Below are 23,379 nucleotides of genomic sequence, written 5' to 3'. Positions count from 1 at the left end.
TAGATCCATCCTCTTTGGAATCCCCTTTCAGGTAGTTGAAAGCAGCTATCAAATCCCCCCTCATTCTTCTCTTCTGCAGACTAAACAATCCCAGTTCCCTCAGCCTCTCCTCATAAGTCATGTGCTCCAGCCCCCTAATCATTTTTGTTGCCCTTCGCTGGACTCTTTCCAATTTTTCCATGTCCTTCTTGTAGTGTGGGGCCCAAAACTGGACACAGTACTCCAGATGAGGCCTCACCAATGTCAAATAGAGGGGAATGATCACGTCCCTCGATCTGCTGGCAATGCCCCTACTTATACAGCCCAAAATGCCATTGGCCTTCTTGGCAACAAGGGCACACTGTCGACTCATATCCAGCTTCTCGTCCATTGTAACCCCTAGGTCCTTTTCTGCAGAACTGCTGCTTAGCCATTCGGTCCCTAATCTGTAGCAGTGCATGGGATTCTTCCGTCCTAAGTGCAGGACTCTGCACTTGTCCTTGTTGAACCTCATCAGGTTTCTTTTGGCCCAATCCTCTAATTTGTCTAGGTCCCTCTGTATCCTATCCCTACCCTCCAGCGTATCTACCACTCCTCCCAGTTTAGTGTCATCTGCAAACTTGCTGAGAGTGCAGTCCACGGCATCCTCCAAATCATTAATGAAGATATTGAACAAAACCAGCACCAGGACCAACCCTTGGGGCACTCCGCTTGATACCGGCTGCCAACTAGACATGGAGCCATTGATCACTACCCGTTGAGCCCGACGATCTAGCCAGCTTTCTATCCACCTTATAGTCCATTCATCCAGCCCATACTTCTTTAACTTGCCGGCAAGAATACTGTGGGAGATCGTATCAAAAGCTTTGCTAAAGTCAAGGAATAACACATCCACTGCTTTCCCCTCATCCACAGAGCCAGTTATCTCCTCATAGAAGGCAATTAGGTTAGTTAGGCATGATTTGCCCTTGGTGAATCCATGCTGATTGTGCTATGGGCTTGTTTATAAACACGCTGGCTAATGGGTTACCAGGGGGAATGTGGCTCAGTTGTAGTTTCTAAGCGGTCGTGCTGAGAGTAGCTAACAGATTAGGGTAAAGACACCATTCCTGACACTTTACCGCCATCCCTAGCACTGCCACAGTTTGCCTATACCCCAGTCCCGTCTCATTCACTTGACCATAGGACTTCCCACTCTTTCCCCTTGTAGCCGCTGCTTTGCAACTAGCTGTGCCATGATCCTTGGGCTGTGTATCAGGTGCGTAGGGATGTGCCCAGCTCTTGACAATCTACAGTGAGCTATTTGGCAGCCTCCCAGAAGAGAGGAAATTGTGACTGGCTTGCTTCCCCCAGGTATAATGAGCCTGGAGGGTTCCCTGCCACCAGAGGTCAGTTATTGGGATGTTTTATGACTAACTGTATTTACAGTCACACACGCTGAGTAAGTGGCAATCGAATCTCATGCTTCAGGGTGTCAACTGATCAGTGCAGGGTGTACTAAGCAAACTATATTCCTTTGACACATCAGCTATTGGCTACAGATACCAGACTTACTGGATCAGTGACCTGAACTGGCAAATTACCCTGTGGGGTAATTCACATAGCAAGACAATTCCTGCAAAGGCACATGAAAGAAAACTAAAGCTAAGCTGCTTTAACCCAACTTGAGCTCAATACAGCTGGATGAAAACTGCCCTTGGGATGGGAGGCTGGCTGGCAGAGGGGATGCTGTGATGACCTTGGAGACATGGCTTAGAAAGGAGGACGAGAGAGGTGTGGGTCATTTTTGGCAGATATTTAAACAAATTAAAATAAAAAAAAAAAACAATGCAAGAAAACATGAGATGCTTGGAAGATGTGTGCTAGGAGAAGCTCCTGCCCTGCCCAATGAGCCTGCTTCTGCCAAGTTTTCAAACTGAAAGTTACTCAAGATCTCCAGGAGCAGCAGCAATGTTTGCAGAAAGCAGCAGGAGAGGGGGAATTTGGGGACCATCCCCTTCTGACTAAGCATGAAACCACCTAGAAACTGCAAAGAGCAGAGGAAGTGAGCAGAGCTTCTGAGACCCCAGAGCAAAGGTACAGGGTAGAAGAGGGGGCAGCCCCGGAGCCCTACATACCTGCAGTGTCTCTGTGTCCAGTTCTTGCCTCTTTAACTCCAGCTGTGTCAGCTGCAATAACTCTGTTTCTATTAACTTAATCTAAACAGAAGATGAAACAGTTTTTTACTGACATTTGAAATGACTTTTATTTAGCTGCTTTAGCGCCGGCCTTAACTGCACAGCTGCCCTTGGGGAGACAGGGGGCTGGACTGCGCTTTGGGAAGCCTGTCCTCTCCCTTCGTTCTGTCAATTCTCCAGGGCCAAGTAAACAACCCACAAGCTGCCTTGCACTGCCTGCATGACTGCGCTGCCAGCTACTCATGCTTAGTCTCTTGCCTGATGCTAACTAGCTGTGTTCCACCCCCACACAACAGAAGGCGCTTTATGTGCCTGTCTCTAAGCACCTTCTATCCTATGGCCCTAAAGTGCTTTGCAGTCAGTTGGTTCATTCAAGCCTCTCAGCCAGCCTGGAAAGTAGGGACACATTAACTCTGTGTTAATGCAGCTCCTTAGATTGTAAGCTCCGTGGGGCAGGGCCCACCTCTTTGCTAGGTGTTTGTACAGGGCACGCAACATTTGGCTTCTAGGTGCTACTACAATACAAATAACAGATACTATTGATGGGGAAACTGAGGCACAGAGAGGCAAAGTGACTTGTCCACAATCCCACAGCAAATAAGTGGCAAAGCCAAGAACAGAGCCCAGATCGCTTGTCGCTCAGGCTTGTACTTGAACCATTTTTTTTTTTTAAATGGAGATATACCTATCTCATAGAGCTAGAAGGGACCCTGAAAGGTCATCAAGTCCAGCCCCCTGCCTTCACTAGCAGGACCAAGTACTGATTTTGTCCCAGATCCCTAAGTGGCCCTCTCAAGGACTGAACTCACAACCCTGGGTTTAGCAGGCCAATGCTCAAACCACTGAGCTATCCCACCCTATTTTATCTGCTGCCATACATCCCACGACCATCCAGGAAGAACACCCTTGGCATGCAGCTGACTGCTCCAGGGGCATCCTAACACTCCATTAGGTGCACAGCATGCCAATGGAATGCAGGGGAAGTGAAGGCCCAGGAGCGAAGCGTTTAACAGAGAGGTGCCCAGCAGTGAGGCCTGAGGGCCAGACATGACCCAAAGACACCCTAGGACTGTAGACCAGGGATAAGTAGACTGATCATCCACAAGGTTTCTTGTTGCTGGTGAACTCCAGTGACGGAACCTTGCAAGGAAGGTACAAGTTCAAGCAAAAAGCACATTTGTGTGATCTGATCACTGGCGAGGCCTGTGGGCTTCCCACAAGCTGCAAAGACTGGCCCTGTTTAGCTTGTTATAGCAAAGCAAAGCCGTTCAACTTCTCCTCCCCATCTCCTACACCGAGCTCCTTTCCTAGAGTCAGACAGGGGAAAGCCTGGAGCACTCCGCTGAGAAACTGGCCAGGTCCTCTCTGTCGTTTAACCAGAAGGGCATCCTGGTGCCGTGCTCCCCAGAACTGTCTCCACCACCCACCCCCAGTAACATGCTTCATCTTTAACAAAATGGAGATCAAACAGCAGGTTGGCAACAGAAACAAATAATAATGAGCTCATGCCGCAATGTGCAAGTCTAATGGTCTGGATGGAGATGCAATGGATTCTTATGGAGACAGCAGCCCCGCTCACTATGCAGCCTGTCACATGGCGGAGGCCTGGCTCCCTCTGGCTCATCCCTAGAAGCCAGTGCAGGATTGCTCTCTATAACCCATTCTCACGTGCTTTGGCTAGTTGAGTTTCAGATGACTCAAGTAATGGGGATTCCACCATTTCCCTTGGATCTATTAGACCTCACCGTCACTCCTCCATGGTGGAGAGAAGTGTTGTTAAATCAAATCAGTGCTGCCTGACACTTTGTGTTACACAGCCCTACAGAAACAGAAGGGTCCTTGGTTTTCCTTAGACCCTGCTCTGCATATGCAGCACCGCAACTTTCCTTGCAATGCTCTCACCACTCAGATGAACAAGCTGAATCTTTGGTTGCTTCTGCTCTGCCAGTGCCAACTCACCTGGTTCCTGATCTGCCGGTGCAAGAGATCCTTCTTCACCTGAAGGGCTTCAAAGGCCGCTTTCTGCATTTCACTCTATGAAACATTACATTCTGCTTAACCCAGGAACGAGGCCCAATCATGGGGACGCAAACACACCAGCAACCCTCAGTACACTGAAATGATCTGATTTACAAACACTTCCCTGGTGCTCACCCCTGCAGAATTTGGGTGCCTCCTCACAAGCCCAAGAAATAAAACACAATTGCCCCATTTTACAGTTGGTAAACTGAGGCATGGAGAAATTAAGGCCAAACATTTTCAAAGCAGGTGTTAACAGCTGGGGTCTGATTTTCCAAATGCTATCAGCAATCTGCAATCAGGGAGAGCTGAGGGGGCTTAGCACCTCTGAAAGTCAGGCCCACAGCATCTCCCCTGGGCACCCAGAGTTAGTGGTTGGCTTGAAAACATTGGCCTGTGACTCGCTCTAGGTCACCCAGCCCCAAAACCAGTCACCTGACTGTCTTTGCTTCCCATGATCTCCATCACCTGCCCTCCTCTCACAGATGCCTCAAAGCTTCCTGCTGGCTCTTTGGGTAGAAAACAAGTCATTACATAGCTTCCCTTTAGCCACTGCAACCAATTATCCAGATTGCCAGAGATTTCTGCACCTAACTAACTAGTTTTAACAAGGCTTTAGAGCAGCCAATGTGCTTGTCATGCCAGCTCTGTTCCCCACCCCCATTACAACATGCACTTAGCTTCCCTGATCACAAGCCTACCTCCTCCAGGATCTGACTAGTGGCCTTGTTCTGATCCAGCTGTTGCCAAGCCAGGATTTGTTGGAACTTCTGATCCATCTCTGCCAGGCTGCAAGAGATACATAACCAGGGGATTACTACAGGGTCTCAGACTGCAATGCAAATAAGAGGTCAAGCTGGCCATGGAAATGAACTCAGAGAAATCCAAGAATGGGGACTTCCTAAAACAGGAGAGTTTATTACTGAGCATGGGTGGACAGCCAGAGCTCTCATACTGTGACATTACCCTGCACTTGGCAGGTGTGTAAACTCCTTCCCACCAACCAACCCCGGCTGATAAATGAAACAAAAGCAGAGGCACAACTTACTGGTGCACCTGCTGTGAGTGACTCAGTGTCCATGCCCGACAGCTCATAAAACATCAAAGCGTGGGGATCATATTCCCGGATGTAAAGTGTGGCCTCTGCTCCAAGAGGGGACTTTGTATAAATAGTCCCATGAAGTGCATTGCCTCAGTGATCGCAGAGGAAATGGTCTCAGTTCTCAAGTAAAAAGACATCCCAGTGGGCCATTTGTACTGTCACTGTCAGAGCAGAACTGCGCTGTAAGTGCAACTGATTGACGATCAATGAGAGAACTGCTCTGGCTGCTTTCAAGGGATAAGAACCAACATTCTGATGCTTTTCCTCTCCCCAAAGTGCCCCATGGATTCCAGGCCACGCAGAGGCCCCCAAAGAGCATTGTGCGACTGCATGGCAGTGAAAGTGACTAATCAAAAATGAAATGACTGGTTTCATTTCACCCTCCAAACTGAGTGAAATGTAAGATATAAAATAAATCAGGTTTATACCGTTCTTTCAGTTCTTACTAATCCAGAGCATTAGTAACACTCGTATTACTCGTGTTTAAATGTAAGAGCTCTATCTTGGTGGACCCTTTTGTTCTTCAATTTTTAGTGCTGCTGTGTGCTGTTAAATAGCTGTTGTGCTCCACTCCAGAAATGGCTGCAGAGATCCCTGACTGTATGTCTCAGAATTGTGCTGGGGCCCTTTGGAATGAAAGGGGTTCTATAAGATTGCTACCAGTCACACTGCTCTCCCTAGGTACCTGGAGCAGGCCTGGTTGACGAGGTCTTGCCTTCGAGATTCGGAGGTCATGTGGATGAGCTTGTTCTTGTAGCTCTCAGCCAGCATTTGTTGCATGGCAGCTGGGAGACACAAAGAGGAGTGATTAGTGCTAGAAGCAGGTTAACTCTGTGTCCAGCATCATTCCTGCTCCCCACTCAGCTACAAGAACATGCTAAAATTGGGGTCCCCCCTCCAATTTTTATTCCATTCCTGTTTCCATGTAAAGCTGCATCCTCCCAATGGGCAACCACTAATCAGGGCTTGATGAGAGGCCAGCCAGGAGGGTGCCCTGTGGAGTCTGCTCTACACAGACTCTCAGCCTCTGCAGGGCACCACCCCAGTTTCAGCTCCCCAGCAGCTGCTTGCAGGAGCAGAGTCACAAACTAGTGGTCTCACTGGGCTGCAGGTCTGATCTCCCCGCTGCAGCCTGGGGCCTCCACCCAGCTGCTGAAGGAGAGAGAACTAGAGAGATGGGTGAAAACTTTGCTATCCCACCAAGGCAGGTTTAAGTCACTGCTTTGAGGGTTGAAATACCCACGAATAGATGCTGAGGCAGGAGACTGGCTCTGAGATAGCTTCAGCACAGATGTCTCTGTCGCAGCAGGGCACACGCTTGCTCCTGCACACACACATTTTAATCCCAGCAGCAAATGCCGGCAGCATAGGTGAGACGCGTGTCTTTGTGTAACGAGCGCACACACTGGGCTGCTTTCCAAACTTCAAAATCAGTTTCTTCCCGCTCCTATACGGCACAGCTGGCTCAGCTGGATCCAGGCAGCACCCCCAACCCCCCCCCCCCCCCCAGGGTACAGTATTTACCCGTGGTAACATTTATGCAGGTCTGAGCCCTGCCTCATTCACCTGGCTGGTTGCCAGTTGTAGCTGGTTTGAATGTACAACGTGCTATGTGTGTGCTGGGGATTGATCCCTTGCCAGATCTCTCACTGCTCCAGCCATGGCAGTGGCCAGAGGGATGTGACTCCCTTGGGATTAGTGGTGCAGTGCAGGAAGGTAATGGATGAGCTGCCATCCAGGGACCCAGTGCTAGCTACACACCTGCTCACACCACTATTTCAGGCAAGCTATAGCAGTAAGAGTCATGTGTAGCCAGGAGCCACTCCTAGGAGGATACGGCCCTCTCTCTCCCGTTCCCCCAGAGAACATGGCCCTCACAGACACACACCCCCCCCGATCCCCCCAGAGGATACGGCCCTCACAGCCCCCCCCCGATCCCCGTGAGAATACGGCCCTCTCAGCCCTCCCCACCCCCCAGAGAATACAGTTCTCTCAGCCCCCCCCCCCCCCCCCCGAGGATATGGCCCTCTCAGCCCCCCCCCCCCCCCCATCCCTCAGATGACCACCACAACTCCCTTCCCTTGGACTTACAGGCCACTTCCCTGCTGCGTAGCTGCTCTGTCTCCTCCTGCGTTATTGCCATCAGCTGGTCCATCCTTATTCTAAGAAAGAAGCAGGTCCATTCAACCACTGCTTCTGCCAGAGCCACATTTCACCCTTGCCAGCCAGCCATGCCCTCTCCACCCTCCTCAAAGCTGCACCCTGGGCTTGAATGGCTGAGTGATTCCATCCGGTCACTCATCCGTGTGAGCGAGAGATGCCAGGAGGAGACCTGCAGAGGCTCAGGAATCTCCAGCCGCAGACAGGACGCTGCCTGTCCACTGGGGAGGGTGCCTACGTTGCTCCCAGCATGACCGAACCAGAGGGCATTGCCAGCAGGCTGGCTGCCTTTGGGAAAACCCAAGGGAGTAAGAAATAAGTGAAACAAAATAACTTCTATGAAACCTCTATTCCTCTCCCTAAATGGTGAGCCCCTCCTTTTGCTTCCTGTTCTCTGGGGTCCCCCCATATACACCCCCCCAGCCTCTAGAGTGCCAAGGACTCTGTATCTCTGCCTTGCTACGCACATCAATGGCACTGCATAAACAACAAGGATGGTGGTGATCGATGGCCCCAAAGTGCTCAACCCAACAGCGCGGCACCTTCCTGGAAACCCTCTGCCCTACAACAGCCAGCAGATGTAGCTGGGTCCTCTGACCCACATTTAGCACTTCAGGAGATTGCAGGGACCTCCTCTTTGTGGGGGAGAGGAGAGGTCAATTTTCTCCTTGGAATTACAGACTGGAGCCATCTAGCTTGGTATCAGGTCTCTGACAGCACCCAAAGCACATGCCTCAGAGGAAGGTGCAAGGAATCTTGCAGCAGGCAGACAAGGGATAATCTGCCCCCACATTACATCTCATCCTGATCCTGAAGAGTGGGACACCGTTTCCTCGCCCTTCCCATACTGTTAGCTGTAACAACCGTGGGTATTCTGGTTATCCACAGCAATGTTCACAGCCTGGTTAGTCCCTGAACTCTCTGCTGAGCCTGCCAGCACCCGGGCCAATTATTGCCAACCGTGGATCTGGTTCTTGTGGTGTGGACTCCTGCTTCACCAGGAACCAGGCCGAGACCCAACAAACTCATTGTACACAGGCCACCCAATGGCTGCCAGATGCAAACAACTTTCTATCCCTGCTGACTTGAGCTGGATTCAGAATCATGGCCTAGAGGTGAACGAGTCCATCCCTCCATCCCAGCCGCTCGCCCTTGCCCAGAGGAGCCTGTCCTAGGCAGGGCACTTACCTTTCGTTCTCCAGGGATTTCAAAATTTCTGAACTTTGTTTCTGCCTAGAAAAATAAAGCAGAAGGTTTTTATTGCAGAGCAGGGCACCCCTCTCCCCAGGGAGCGGAGTCCTCCCTGAGCAAGCCACATGCCACTACCACCAGTCCACTGGCTTGGCCACTGTCCCTGCCTCTGTGCTGGTGGAGCTGTCAGCTGCAGCCAGGGTGCAGTCCTGCTACATGGGGGCAGGAGCTATGTGAGCTCCCCCCCCCCCCCCTCAGGGCACAGGCATCAGTGGAAAAGGCAAGGGGCTGGGGGACACTGCCTCTGGGTAGATCTTCCCATCCTCGCCCTCACGGGGGAGCCACTGGGAGGCCAACCCCATGATGGGAGGAGTGGGGGTGGAGCAGGATTCCTTCCTTGTACCTATTTTCCAAGGGCTTGGGCTAGGCGCTGGCCAGAGGATTTACCCCTTGGAGCATGGAGGAGCTTGGCAGCCTTCCTTGCCGTTGGCAGCCTCATCATATAACTCCATACACCACACACACTAGCTGGTGTTCCCCTCTCCTGCAAAGCAAGAGGACACACAGTTCCTGGGGTACAGCACCTCTGCAACATTTCCCTCCCCTCAGTATCTGGGCTCAGGTCAGCACCAATCTGTCTGCAGCTCTGTGCCGAGCAGATTCAGGACAGGCAGTGGGAGCTGGGACACCCAGGGTGCAGCAGCTTCCACCACGGCCCAAACTCTTCTGTTCAGTTATTTGCACCAGGAATTCTGGGCTGAAAGTTTAGGTTTGTCCCCTGTTTGCCAAACACATGTGATCATGCCGCCCTCCAGTGGCCAGCCCCAGTGACAACAGCCTGTGGCTGATTCGCACCTAACAAATTTCAGAGTTCAGACTTGGGGCGGCAGGACCATTTTGGTCATTCAGTCGGACCTCCAAAAACTTCGCTAAAGCCAGAGAAGAAGCAAAGACTAGCAGGGCTTGGAAGTGAAACCAAAGCTCAGGTCCCCGTGAGGTGTCTTAAGCCCAAGGCCAGCTCTTTGGGGACAAGGCATAGAGACACCATGTAACTGTGTCCACACTAGAGGCTTATATCCATAGAAAGTAGGACATCTTGGATGTATGGACAAGGCCTTAGGCACACTGGCTAGTTTTGTCCACAGTCTGTACCAGGAAGGCTGTGATAGAATGTGCCTCCAAACAAGGATTTGCAGCACGGAGGGTTTCCCTTGGGGTTGTTCTCCAGCCTCACCCCTGCCCTGCCACAGCATCACAGGGATTCACCCTCACTGCTATAATACTATATGGAGATATACCTATCTCCTAGAGCTGGAAGGGACCCTGAAAAGTCATCAAGTCTAGCCCCCTGCCTTCACTAGCAGGGCCAAGTACTGATTTTTCCCCAGATCCCTAAGTGGCCCCCTCAAGGATTGAACTCTCAACCCTGGGTTTAGCAGGCCAATGCTCAAACCACTGAGCTATCCCTCCGCACCCCATTCAGTCATTTCTGTGCTGCTTGGGGAGTTTGACTATGGAAAAACCTCAGCGAAATGGACAGGTCACAAGCAGCAGGTCAGCACAAAACGGGACACAGAGAAATAAATGTGCAGAGGGGCAGGGCTGACGGCAAGGTATCCAGGGAGGAGGCCAACCTCCGATTCTCCTCCAGAAGCTTCTGAATTCGGCTGGCAATGCCCTGCTCCGTTTGCTTCAGTTGCTCCAGCAGCTTCAGGTGCTCTCCCTCCAGGTTGCGCTGATGCTTTGTCAGACCTTTCTCCAGCCTCACCTGCTCCTGTGGCAAGGGGAAAAGGGAAACTAGCCAAAGAGAGAAGTGACAACTCTGCTGAGCTGTGCCCACAGCCCGTGAGAATCGCTGAGGATGGTGTTTTATTACAAGGAGCTGAAAGGTTCCAAGAGGGTGGACAGGGAGCCTATCCAGAGCTTACACCGACACTGACAGCATCACGTGAAAGCTAGAGACACTAGAAAGAGCAGAGACATGCTAGGTCACCTCTAGGCCAGTGCAGGACTGTCCCTGCAGTCCCTGAAAGGCCCTCTGGAGAATCAAAAGGAGAGGAGAAACTGGGAATAAAAATGACAGAGAGCTGAGAGGAGAGCCCTGTCAGTGCTGCCTCTGGGGGCCCCTCTGCATGGGTGGGGCCCACATGTCGATACATGAAATGCCTGTTCTGAAAGGGAGCAGGTGGGCAAGGGTCAAGTCTGTCCAGAGCAGGACAGATGGACAGTCCTGATCAAATGTACTCCTCAGCCACAGGCCGGGTGCCAGAGCCTGGGCCCCAGCTGATGTACCTTCTTCACAGTCTGCAGAATCTCCTCCTTCTGACTGCTGCTCTGCTGAAGAAGCTGAGCATGCTCCCTCTGCCCCACGTCCAGGCGACGCTCGAACTCCAGCTTCTCCAGCATCTTCTCTTCCTGGCAGAGGAGCGAGAAGCAGAGTGAGGGTCGGGATCGGCAGCCTGCAGGCTATTCCACTATTCAAACCAAGACCCAGGCTGATGAAAACAGTATCAGGGCAATGAGATCCCAACTGTACGTCCAGGCTAAACCAGCCAGGGAGCTGGAGTGCTCAACTAGAAAAATCCAGTGATTCCTACACAGGAATCCAAACAGCACCAAGAGGAAACTGCTGTTCCAGCTGCCTTGCTACTAACATTTCAGCATGGTCAGAAAGTCATTTCACTCAGTGAGCTCACCCTCTCCCCCAGCCCCACAACACGCTGTATGGAAGAGAGAGATGCAGCAAGGTACTGTTAGCCTCTGGAAGGCCAGGGAAATCCCCAGGAGCTTCAGAACGCCAGCGGAGAAGGCCGTCAGCAACAGAGTGAGCCAGTCAGAAAGTCTGAGCTGAGGGAGGGGGACTGGGTGACACACAGAGTGAGTGCAGAACATTCATGGTGTCGGCCTAGCAGCGAGGACAGGCAGAGGTTAAGGAGAGGGGCAGGAAATAAAGTGAGATTTCACTGGGAAAAATGCAGCCAGTCAATTCATCGGGGGAAAGAATCCCAGAGCCAGAGGCTCAATGAGAGGTGGAAGCCAGAGGAGCAGTAATGTCAGTCCTGGGGTGACAATGGACAGCAAATCAGCACTCTGGCTGCAGAAAAGATCACTGACATTTTAGCTGCATGTGCAAAGGAGTGGAGCAGCAACAAGGGCTCTCGCTACAGCTGCAGGTCTGGCTTGGAGGTGCACTGGAAGAGCTATATGGTAGGAGGGAGGGGGTCAGGAACAACAGCTGCTGTGGGGCAGTACTGAGGTACCTCGGCAGAATGGGGCCCAGGGCTGGAGTAGCAGGGGGCTGTAGGTCAGGACGCGGGTGCTCTGGCACAGCTGTGTGTGGATACGTGTGGATCTAGCCAGGCACCAAAACTCCTGAAGCTTAGAGAGTCGAAAAGAAGTGATGAAAGGGTTGGGAGGGCTTCAGAAAGCATAAGCACTAGAAGCAGCCCTGCTTCTTCCACATGGAGATGGACACATGCTTAACCTGAACTGGGACTTCTCACGCAAATATATGCCACGGCTGCCAAAACAAACTGATCTGAAAGGAAAACAACTAGTGCGTGTCAGGCAATTCCTGCCTTCAGAGTCAGATGTGGAGTGTGTGTTCTGATGCCTCTCTCACTCAGAGAGCGGGGGGTTGCAGAGCTCCGGGTTTCAAGGCATTCAGTGCTGGTTTGCTCAACTGGACAGAAAGAGAAACGAGCACACTCAGAACTCCCAGAAAAGGCCTCTGCAGGGACTCTTCCTTACCTTCCTCTTCTCATAATCCAAGAATTTGTTCTGAAAAGTAAATGAAATCGTTAAGAGAGAGGTATTTAAATCAGGGGAACCACATTCTCTAGGTAATGTTAGGGCACTCCGTTCCCTCTTCCTCGACTGAGGTTATGTCTACACTACCACTTAATCAGTATAACTTATGTCACTCAGGGCTGTGAATACTCTCCCCCCGAGTGGCATAAGTTATACCGTTGTAAGTACCGGTATGGACAGTGCTATGTCGGCAGGAGAGCTTCTCCCACCAACACAGCTACTGCCGCTTGTTGGAGGTGGCTTAAATATAGAGCGGCTACCCTGGAGATTTTACAGCGGCGCCACTGTAAGCTCTCTAGTGTAGACATGGCCTAAGGCCTTGTCTACACTTGTTAGGTTGACATAGCTACAGTGTTTCACACTTGTGATCTCTGTAGCTATACCGACCTAACCCCTGGGGTAGATGCAGCTAGGTTGATGGCAGAATGCTTCTGTTCACCTAGCTACTGCCGCTCGGGGGTGTGGATTACCTACAGACAGAAAAACCCTTTGTCGCTGTAGGAGGAAGCAGCATAGCTGCTGCTGTAGCGCAGACATGACCTGACAATCTGTTAAATCTGATTAAAGAGGAAATGGTTCGACCCACAGTCACTGTTCTCAGAGCGCGCTGCCCCTGCCCAGCCACACTTGGGAGAAGTGCCCATCCCAGCCAGGTGCCACTGAGATTCAGAACCTGGTGGAAAGCAGCATGCTCTGGGGCCACTGAAAATTCAGGGCCAAGCCTGTAAGGGGTGCCTCAGTTCCCTCTACCAGTGCCCGGGGCCAGATTCTCTTCTCACACTGGTGTAAGTCAGGAATAACTCCATGTCCGTGAAAGGAGCCACACTTGGTGCAAAGGAGGAAATTCAGACTCTGAGTCCCAGAAGAGCCCAACTCCACGGAAGAGGTGGGCAAGGGCTGTGAACATGCAGAGCTCCCCATCGATAAACCGGGGATAACGAGGCTCATCCCCCTTTGTAAAGAGACTGGCAATCTAAGGATGCAGATATACGATAGGGAAGCTTAGCATCATTGTTACATTTGTACAACTTGCAGCCGAGCAGCTGCAATGTCGGGATTGCAGATGGGGGAAATACAAATACAAACAAATCTCTTCATCATTACAAAAAAATAAACGAATATGAGGGTTTTACAGCTACCTACTTTCACGCAGTAGATTTCCCAGCTAAGCTCCCAGAGGGAACCTGTAACTGAAAAGATATCTAGCCCTACCCTACTAGCTAAAGCTGGTCCAATGAAAAAGCTCTTCTCCACACAGCCCTGTACAGGGCTGACCCTGCATGCCCCATACTACACCTCTACCCCGACATAACGCGACCCGATATAACACGAATTCTGATATATCGCGGTAAAGCAGCGCTCCAGGGGGGCGGGGCTGTGCACTCCGGTGGATCAAAGCAAGTTCGATATAACGCGGTTTCACCTATAACGCGGTAAGATTTTTTGGCTCCCGAGGACAGCGTTATATCGAGATAGAGGTGTATGTCTAGAAATCTGGGTCCTCAGTTTGCAGTACTGTGGCCCATCTAAAGCCAATGCCAATTAGTTACCATGGAAGGGTTTGAGATGTTAGAGACAGAAGCTGATAGGCCAGATTCTGCTCTCATGTAAATCTGTTGACCACAAGCAGTGATTCTGGATTTACACAGTGGTAAACTGGGCCTAATTAGGCACGTTGGCCTCAAATGAGAAGCAAGCAGCGGGGCATGCTGGTTTGTATACAATACCCCAAGTGAGGAAAGGGTTCAAATAAAACACAGTAGGGCTTACAGGAGAAGGATTCTCAACAGATCTCCCAGCACACTTGTCATGTGGCATCCGTAGCTAATCAGTATCAAACTGAGACCTACAGAGGCTGACTCCACACTTCCTGGGTGGAGCTGCAGGACTTCCCATTCTAAAGCCTGACCTTTGAATGGGAAAGTCGCCTATATGGAGCCTTAATGCTTCCATTGATGCCCCTTGGAGAAGACTCAGAATTTCCCAGTATTGCAATGCCAGGCCACACATCGCATTACACTCTGCGCGTCCCTCTAGCTATCCTGCCTCCTTGCTTTCAAGATGCTGACCTAAAATGAAGGTAGTGCAGGAAAATACTAACATGAATATGTATAATGTGCTCTATGCAACTGGCTTCCAGTGCGCTTTGAACACCCTGAGCAGCAGGGCCGTGATGATGGAGCTGTGTTCCAGGGCATCAGGGCTCCGCCACCGACTCACTCCATGACCTGAGTGACTCCGTTTAGCCAAAGGATGTAAGGATGATGCTTCCATACCTCCCAGGGGTGAGAGATCCTGAGGCTTAGTGAGCTAAGGGCATGGAAATCCACAGATGGAAGGTGCTGCAGAAGTGCAAAGTGCCAGTATTCTGCTCTGTATGTGGCTGAGATCCTCACCTGCCACTCGCTCTCTTCCTCCATGTATTTATGCACACGTCTGTCGACACCATCCACTGATGTTTCTCCTCCATCACTTTCCAGCACCGGAAGAAGATACTGGGAGGGAGGGCAGTATTTGATTCCCGACTCTGGAAGACACCAGACACTAGGCAAATCACACAAAGCCACCCAGTTACACAACATGTGGGTCAGGGCTGGCCCAGGGAGACTCTGCTTCCAATCACGGTCTCTCACTCCCCACCCTGGTAGAGTGCCTGAAGGAGCTCGCTGATCCCTGGTGCCAGCTAGGAGCTGGCAATGGCAGGCTCTGAAGGAAGTGCTGCGGCTTTGTACTCACCTAGGAAGATGGCGGCTGTGATGAATGGTCTCAAGCACTGGGGTGGGAGGAGCATTAGTGTCCCCTTCTCCTTAGGGACAAACAAGGCTACTCAGAGTCACCAGACCCACTTCGACTGGGCTGCATGGGGATCAGCCGAGGGGGAGATTGTGCCCAGGTGGAATTACAGTAATTTTACAGTTCTGACTCTTGCCCTGATCGCTCTTATCGCAGGGAGTTCAGCTGAAAGTCTGACTCCATTTAGCACCCCCCATATTGGCTATATAGCTTACACACACAAGCAGCACTTCCTCCCTCGCCCTCTTCTCCCCTAGCAGGCTTAAGTGTTTAATACCAGTCCCTTGTCCTTCTCCCAGGGCCTCCAAGCCCTTTGTGAAATAAACCTGACATCCTCCCATGAGGAAGAGAAGTCACATTGTCCCCATTTTATGGATGAGAAACAGAAGATGCAGAGACCGTGGTTTGTCCACAGTCACACAGTCAGTAACACAGCCTGGAATAGCTCTCCGGACTCCATGCACCTAGATCTCTCCTGGGCTCAGGACAGACCACTACAGAGTCCTTGGGCAGGTGTAAAAAGGCAAAAGGGTTTTATCGGGCTGTCGCCCCTTTCAGGCGGGGCAATACCTGCAGCCACCTGCTTCTGCAACTGCAGGCGAGTCATCAGTAGCAAATCAGAACAGTCCTGCATCGGGCCCACCTTTCCCCGGGAAGGGTCTGGCAGCCAGCTGTCTCTCAAGCAGTCTGCAGCCCCAGCCAGGCGCCACTTTCAGAGTGAGAGCTGGAAGCCTGTTCTCCGTCCCAGTCAGCCCCCCACTGAGCTGTGCTGTTCCCCTGGTAACCCTCCCTCCAAGACTGACACCTATTGCAGGTGGAGTGGGGCAGGGTTGACTGAGCCCACAACAGCTCATTACCCTTTCCTCACCAGTGTGGGGTCAGCATATGCCATCCCATTCCCATGCCTATGCTTTAACCACAAGACCAACCTTGCCCCTTTCAGAAATTGGTCATTGTTAGGATATAGATATTCAGGCCTGTCTGTAAAGGCCTATACTTTAAGAATTTAGGTGTATTCTTATCACTTAGCTAGTTATAGAGGTATAAAAGAAAGAATCAAAATCACTGTCTGTATGTGTAAGAGCCTTCTCTCACTGTAACAGTCTGAGGCCTGGTTCTTAGGCTAAGGCCTTCGGCTAAGCAGCAGAGGCAGCCATAAACTGGGAAATGTATGGTCACATCCTCACATTCCAAACTAGTCACATGGAAATAAGGTGCTATTGGGCTGTTAGGAATACAATCCTGTTCTGATATTCCTATCACCTCCAGAGAAAGGGAAGAGCCTAGAAGATATAAAAGGAAACTTAGGTTGATAGTTTTCTGTCTGGTAAGAACTCACTTATCAATAGACAGCTGGAAAATGCTTATGTCTGTATAGATATAGTTGTGAAATCCTCACTTCTGTATTAGAGGGGTAGCCGTGTTAGTCTGAATCTGTAAAAAGCAACAGAGGGTCCTGTGGCACCTTTAAGACTAACAGAAATATTGGGAGCATAAGCTTTCGTGGGTAAGAACCTCACTTCTTCAGATGCATCTTTAGTCTTAAAAGTGCCACAGGACCCTCTGTCGCTTTTCACTTCTGTATCGTTTTGTATGTTTATTTGCGTGGTCTCTGTCTGGTTCTGTAATTGTTTCTGTCTGCTGTATAATTAATTTTGCTGGGTGTAAACTAATTAAGGTAGTGGGATATAATTGGTTAGCTAATCATGTTACAATATGTTAGGATTGGTTAGGTAAATTTTAGTAGAATGATTGGTTAAGGTATAGCTAAAAATATTACTATATAAATTAGGGGCAAACAGGAAGTAAGTTGGGATTCGAAAATAAGGAAAAAGGAACTTGGATTTAAGCTTGCTGGAAGTTCACCCCAATAAACATCGAATTGTTTGCACCTTCGGACTTTGGGTATTGTTGCTCTCTGTTAATGCGAGAAGGACCAGGGAAGTGTGAGAGTGAAGGAATAAGCTCTCTGAGAGTGAAGGAATAAGCTCTCTAACAGTCATCAATTTCAAAAAGCCAGTAAGAAGTCAATACCCAGCCCGTAGCTCATACTCTGGCTGTCTGCCAGCTACGGCTTACATGCTGTCTAATGTATCTGCCACATGAGCAAAACACCAATCAAGAGCTCCCTGAGGTACCAGGTACAGCTCATGAAGTACCAACCCCCTTTGGAACATCACGCCTTCACAGACACATTCCTGGAACTCAGGGCAAGACCCGATTGGCATTTAGCTGCAGGTATGCTGTGCAGCAGACCCTTGACCTTTCACCCCCATCTACAGGCTGCTCCCCTTGCTTACCTTTGCACAGGAACTGCTGGACAGACTCTGTGCCAGCACTGCAAACATCATATGGCGGGTAGATCATGGACGAAGCATCCAGTGTCAGAGTCTCCAAAACAAAGAGCACACAGAGCTCCAGCTTTCATTCACAATCTAACAACCCAGACAGAGTCCCACTGGCTCAAAGCCAGGGGGTCAAAGCAGCAGAAAAGGACAGTTTCACCCTAGAGATTGATCTGCCCGACTTTCATTGCACCTCACTATAACTGAATGGCAAAATGATTCTGCACTAGCAGGTATCACCCGCAGCCAGCGTGATCTCACATGCACTGTGCATAGAGGATGCCATTCTGTAGAGAAAAAATGGAATCATCCGCACAGGTAGGGTGTGTTCCAGCTCTGCTGCAACTGTGTTTGTCACCAGGGACAAGTAACTGAGTCACCATATCCGGGGTCCTCTCACTGCCTCGGGGACCCTTGCAGTTGCCTGGACTATGGGTGCCTAATGCTGCCATTTGTATGTAGGGGTTGCATACCTCCAGCGTGCGGATGTGAGCCAGCGCCTGGGGCAATTCCTGCAGCAGGTTCTCACTGACATCAAGGGTGCGCAAGCTGCGCAGGTCACCCAGGGTAGAAGGCAGTTCCTTCAGCTTATTACCTAGGGAGAAAAGGGATGCTGATTAGTCCACCCCCCAAATCGACCCTCCAGAGAATTCACTCCTTTGAATTGCAAGCCCCTCAGCTGCCAGCTAGTTTAGTATTTTCAATACACTGACTTGAGATTACACTACTCTTTGAATAAAAATCACTTTGTCCCTACATTATGTACCATACATGAGGGGATCTCAAAACGTGGTGCAAGCTCAGCACATTTTAACACAGAGACCAATGTAGATGCCTCCCTCATAGTCAAGATCGCTCGCCAGCAATGCCACATAACATCGCTGAGGTCACTACAGCAGTTGCTTCCCTGGGAAGGTCACAGTGGGACACAGCCAGCTGGAAGCCAACACCATGTGACCAGCCAGCCCCTTACAAAAGATATAGGGAAGATGGTCCCTGGCCTAAGAGGTTGACTAGCTACAATCCAGAACAAAAATGTACCAGGTTAAGGACTCAGTGGATTGAGTGTGAGGGGCTTTGTGGAGAGGCAGGGTTTGACCCCTAAGCAGAGGGAAGGGACTCCAGGCTTAAGGGGCAACATGAAAGGAACAAAAGTGAAAGTGGGAGAAAAACGCAGGAAGGGAATTCAGGAGGCAGGAGGGGAGCTGGAGGAAGGGGTGGAGCTGGTCAGGGCCTGGCAGGTGAGGAGGAGAACAGGGCACTGGAGGGGAGTGGAAGCCAATTGAGGGATTCCAAGAGGAGAAGTGCCCAGGGCTGAGCAGCTAGGAGAGAGGGATTTTGGCAGCAGTGTCCAGACTGGAGAGGAGCCAGATGGGGTGCGGGGGGCAGGGCAGTGAGAATGTCACCGTATGGCTGACAGGGGAGAGGCTGGGGCATAGAGACTGTGGACAGCCACAAATGACAAGACTTGCCAACAGCCATGATGGGGGCGAGGAGCCTAATGTGACAGCGAGGGCACATGGGGAACAGATGGGGAGGAAGCCAGGAGCAGGCACAAATGCCCCCAGCCCCTGACAGAGGTATTAACATTTAAAGGGACAGTACACCTAGAAAAGTTAGCCTTTCCAAACAGCTAAACTGCTGTTCTTGGTCATTTGAGTGAAATCAGCCCTGCCAGCTACCTAGTTCAGAGTGAGACCTAGTCTTTGGGCTTGTGGGACCTCTTGGTTCCAGACTGTTTATTAAACTACACAAACTGTACACACACTCTGGTATGGTTAATGCTTTGTTAGATGCCTTAGCTGGCCACAGCCAGCTAGGTCATCAGGGCCTATCCTGACAGCCCCAGCCTGAGGCTTACCAAATCAGCTATTCCTAAGCACTACAATGTGCTGGGCAGTTCAGCACGCACAGAACCTCCTTCCTTAGTCACATTAGGATCTGCGGGCAGCGATTGATCCAGCAGCGGTCGATTTATCGCGTCTAGACCGCTGAGCGCTCTCCCGTCGACTCCGGTACTCCACCAGAACGAGAAGCACAAGCGGAGTCGACGGGAGAGCGTCAGCTGTCGACTTACTGCAGTGAAGACACCACGGTAAGTAGATCTAAGTACGTCGACTTCAGCTACACTATTCACGTAGCTGAAGTTGCATATCTTAGCTCGACCCCACGCGGTAGTGTAGACAAGCCCTTACTGAGACATTGAGTCTGTGGGTACATCTCTGCAAAGGGTGAGGGTCTCAGAGTCCAGGCTCCAGCCCGAGTGGGAACATCTACACTGCTAGCTTTAGCCCTGCAGTATCAGCCTGAGTCAGTGGACCCAGGCGCTGAGACTTGCTGCCGTGGGGGTTTTTGCAGTGTAGATGTACCTTAAGAGAACTACACGCGGTGCTGGAACATCTTAACTCCACTGCAAAGACATGGGATGGGAGGGAAGGATACTGATTATTGGCCTGTGCATCTAAGGGGAAAGAGGCCAGGGTTTCAGCTGAACACAGCAATTACCTAAGCTCCCACACACTCCAGTCCAGTCCCTGCTTCACAATGTTCCCTTTATCAGAGTGTTCTCGTGGGTTCTCCTAAGCCTGTGCTGCTCTGTAGGGACATTGGCCCACTGTGGCCAAAGCAGAGATACAGGCCTGGCGAATCCAGGAGGATTATTTGGCTGCTGAGTTCTGGTGGGCCTACCTTAAAGCTTGGCTAGTGCAAGCTATTTCCAGGCAGCTACTTCTGCTTGTTACAACACCTGACCTACCCCTCTGCTGCTGCCCACCCCTCTCATTACCTTGCAGCTATACATAGTGTCAGAGACAGGTTTTCTGAGAGATTTCTATATTTATAGCCCCTCACTTCTCTTGTTGCCAGAAATTAGTCTCACAGCACAGAGTCTAGCTCTTCCCATCCCCCACAACACCACACCAAAAGCATTGTCACAACTAAACTAAAATGGGGGTATTTCAATAGCCTACAGCAGATCTGCCAATCCTACTGCTTCCTTGCCCTTTCTACCAGCCTAGCAGAAAACTGAACCAACCTAGCGCCTGGTTCAGAGCACGGGGATTTCATAGGAGATCACGGAGCAAGAGGTGCATCAGCGTGTTTGAGAAACAACCCCAGCACTCAAATATTTAAGAGTCATCTATTGTTTGCCTGACTTCTCCTGTCATGTCAACCATCTGTATTAAGAGTCGCTACATGCGCTCCCAAAACATAGCACTAAGTAGAGAAGAGTTTTGTGCCTGAATTTAAGCAAAGGAAATTTCCACACAAAAACTTTGTTAACAAAGGGTTGAGGTGTCAGTGGGCTTTGTACATCAGTAACAAGCCCACAAAATAGAGGAAATGACCGGTTAAGGTGGCATGTGATCTACACCCCCCCTCCCTGAGAGATCACTAGTACCCCAACCAGCATACACAGCATTCCCACTCCCCTGCCCTCTAGTCCTCTTCCTCTGGCCTAGCACCACTGGCATCTGCAGAGACAAAGTCACCAGGCAGAAAGAGATTACTTTGTTCTCTGACTGTATTTCCCTCCACAGATGCAGGCTGCCCTGCTCTCCTCCCCTCTATGCTTGGGAGATTCAAGGGATGTATAATCTAAACCAGGTGCCCAAAGTGCAGCCATAGGGCAAAATATAGACTGGGGAGCTCTAAAATGCAGTTGCCCATTGCTCTCTCCCTATAACTACTGGTCTGAGCAGGCACAGGACCAGTATTTTGAATTGCTGGAGAACTTGAACAAGCAACAGTTTCTGATCATCTAACGAGGAAGATACAAGGACAAGCAAGAACCATGGGTGTGAGAGTTCAATATGGTTTTAAAACATGTAAATTACATGCAAATTAAGAGTTGGGAAGTTGTTATTGATGCTCTCCTGGTGGCCAGCCTTAGAAAAGTTTGCCATACCTTTCACATTGAGGGTCTGGAGCTGGGCGAGGTCCCCTATAGACCGTGGAAGAGATTTTAAGAGATTCCTTTCAATGTTTAGGACCTAGGATATTAAGAGAGAGAAGATATTCAAGCGATTCATTCTGTAAGCCTCAGAACCTCTGCTTGCTTATGCTGTGTCTGAGTGCCCACGAGCCCAATGGGTTTAAGAACAACTGTTCGGGTAACAAAGCTCTTGGAAAGAGCCATTGGCCAATCACTCAGGGAGACTTGGGAGTCTGCAGCTGACCAGAAGACAAGAGCACAGTTTTGGCCTAGCTGGGAAGAGCTGTTCTTGGAAGCTCCCACTGAGTCACTTTAAGAGGATTTGTCAATTTGCAGTCCCTAAGGCCATGTCTACATGGACAGCATTGTAGTGGTGCAACTGTACCGATATAGCTGCGCTGCTGCAGCGCATCTGGTGAAGACATTCTATGCCGACGGGAGAGAGCTCCGCGAGCATCATAAGCTATATTGGTAAGAGAAGTTCTCTCACTGACATAGTGCTGTGCATACAAACACTTATGTTGGTGTAACTTATGTCGCTCGGAGGTGTGTGGAATATTCACACCATGGAGCAACATACATTTTGCCGACGCACAGGCTGTAGTGTAGACATGGCCTAAGGGTCTGGCTTTGCTAGTAAGAGACCCTGCAGAGCTGTCCTTTAGGAGCAAGACCCAGAGCATGTCCATTTACTCAGAACAATGGTGATCCCCATTCATTGGTGAAAGTAGAACACAGAACTGAGTTCAGGTGCAGCAGGTGGAAAACAGGCTGACCTTCTGCCATGGCTAAATGCCCACCTTTTCCCTTTGTTTGCACAGAAAAATAAGCCAGATATGATCAGATGAGTGCTATATACTGACACATAGGCTGAGGACCCAGTAACCCATAACAGTCTATGGCTGTCCCAGACTCCTCTGAGTTACTCTTGGGGGAATTCTGTGCTAGCTGTTTTGGTGCCACAGCGGCCTCTGCTGGGCAAAGGCAGAACTGCAGTACTTCAGGGACAGAAATGTATTTTCTGCTGGAAAAAAAAAATTCAGCAGGACACATGACTTCTGCACATGCATAATAGAGCAGAATTCCCTGAGGAGTATTAGGATCGAGGACAGAGGTAGTCAATTTTTTTGTGTCAAGGTCTAAATTTCTTGGCCAGGGTATAGTCAAGGTCCAGACTCCAGAGAAACATTTTTCACACCACAAGTGCCCCTGTTCAACACATACAATGCTGTGTAATACACCCAGGGCCTATATTGCTAGTGCACTGTATAACCTAAAAATAACCTCCAGGAAAGATGTAATAAATTAGATCTGAGACTTTGAGAAAATACATCGATAAAATGTCAGATGCAAATATTAGCATTAAAACATTTTCAGACAATTGTTTTAAGTTTGAATTTGTTTTGAGTTTACAAGGAGTATTAACTTTGGTTTGTCAAATAAAATTATTGTAGGCATATAACCCTGCCGATTACCCCCTGTGACATTGTGCAGTCTATATGGTTTTATAAAAATATAGTAATGAGTGAATATAATGTAACTGGAATATGCTTCATGAAAAAGGTCTCTTGTAAGGTATCATTACAAAGCTTATAATCTACTGAGTGTGATCATCCTATTTGTATAAATGTACCACTCTTGTATCTGGGACTAGAAATATGAAATATAACTCTGAGGGCCTATTGTAATTATGCAAAGTGTGGGCCTTTAATGGTGGTTTGGAATCTTAATGGCTCCCATCAACCAGGACAATTGACTGGGGCTCTGTTTGCTAGCAAGCCTTTCAGTGAGTCAGGCTGGGAGGAATGAAGGCTTGGGGTCTTACAGTGACATGTGATCATGTCACATGAACTGGAATCCATCTTTAAC

General features: G+C 50.0%; 1 protein-coding gene across 3 annotated transcripts in view; it reads right to left on the bottom strand.

The window, feature by feature from the left end:
* The window catches only part of LRSAM1 (leucine rich repeat and sterile alpha motif containing 1), a 42,459-nt gene that overhangs the window by 6,602 nt on the left and 12,478 nt on the right, over window positions 1-23,379 (bottom strand). For 2 of the 3 annotated variants that reach the window (XM_065418768.1, XM_065418770.1), the window contains exons 6-18: window positions 21,484-21,568; window positions 18,050-18,171; window positions 17,532-17,622; window positions 14,835-14,965; window positions 12,379-12,408; window positions 10,921-11,043; window positions 10,263-10,402; window positions 8,626-8,670; window positions 7,369-7,439; window positions 5,963-6,062; window positions 4,877-4,964; window positions 4,116-4,190; window positions 2,097-2,177 (exon numbers count right to left, since the gene is read on the bottom strand). In XM_065418768.1, coding sequence (XP_065274840.1) covers window positions 2,097-2,177; window positions 4,116-4,190; window positions 4,877-4,964; window positions 5,963-6,062; window positions 7,369-7,439; window positions 8,626-8,670; window positions 10,263-10,402; window positions 10,921-11,043; window positions 12,379-12,408; window positions 14,835-14,965; window positions 17,532-17,622; window positions 18,050-18,171; window positions 21,484-21,568 — 1,182 coding nt within the window. The remainder of the gene's footprint in view (window positions 1-2,096; window positions 2,178-4,115; window positions 4,191-4,876; window positions 4,965-5,962; window positions 6,063-7,368; window positions 7,440-8,625; window positions 8,671-10,262; window positions 10,403-10,920; window positions 11,044-12,378; window positions 12,409-14,834; window positions 14,966-17,531; window positions 17,623-18,049; window positions 18,172-21,483; window positions 21,569-23,379) is intronic. The other variant, XM_065418769.1, reaches the window with a different exon arrangement.

This window comes from Emys orbicularis, chromosome 18, assembly GCF_028017835.1.
Source record: "Emys orbicularis isolate rEmyOrb1 chromosome 18, rEmyOrb1.hap1, whole genome shotgun sequence".
Taxonomy (NCBI): Eukaryota; Metazoa; Chordata; order Testudines; family Emydidae; genus Emys; species Emys orbicularis.
The sequence above is the reverse complement of the archived record's forward strand: the minus strand, read 5'-3'. Positions and strand labels throughout refer to the sequence as shown.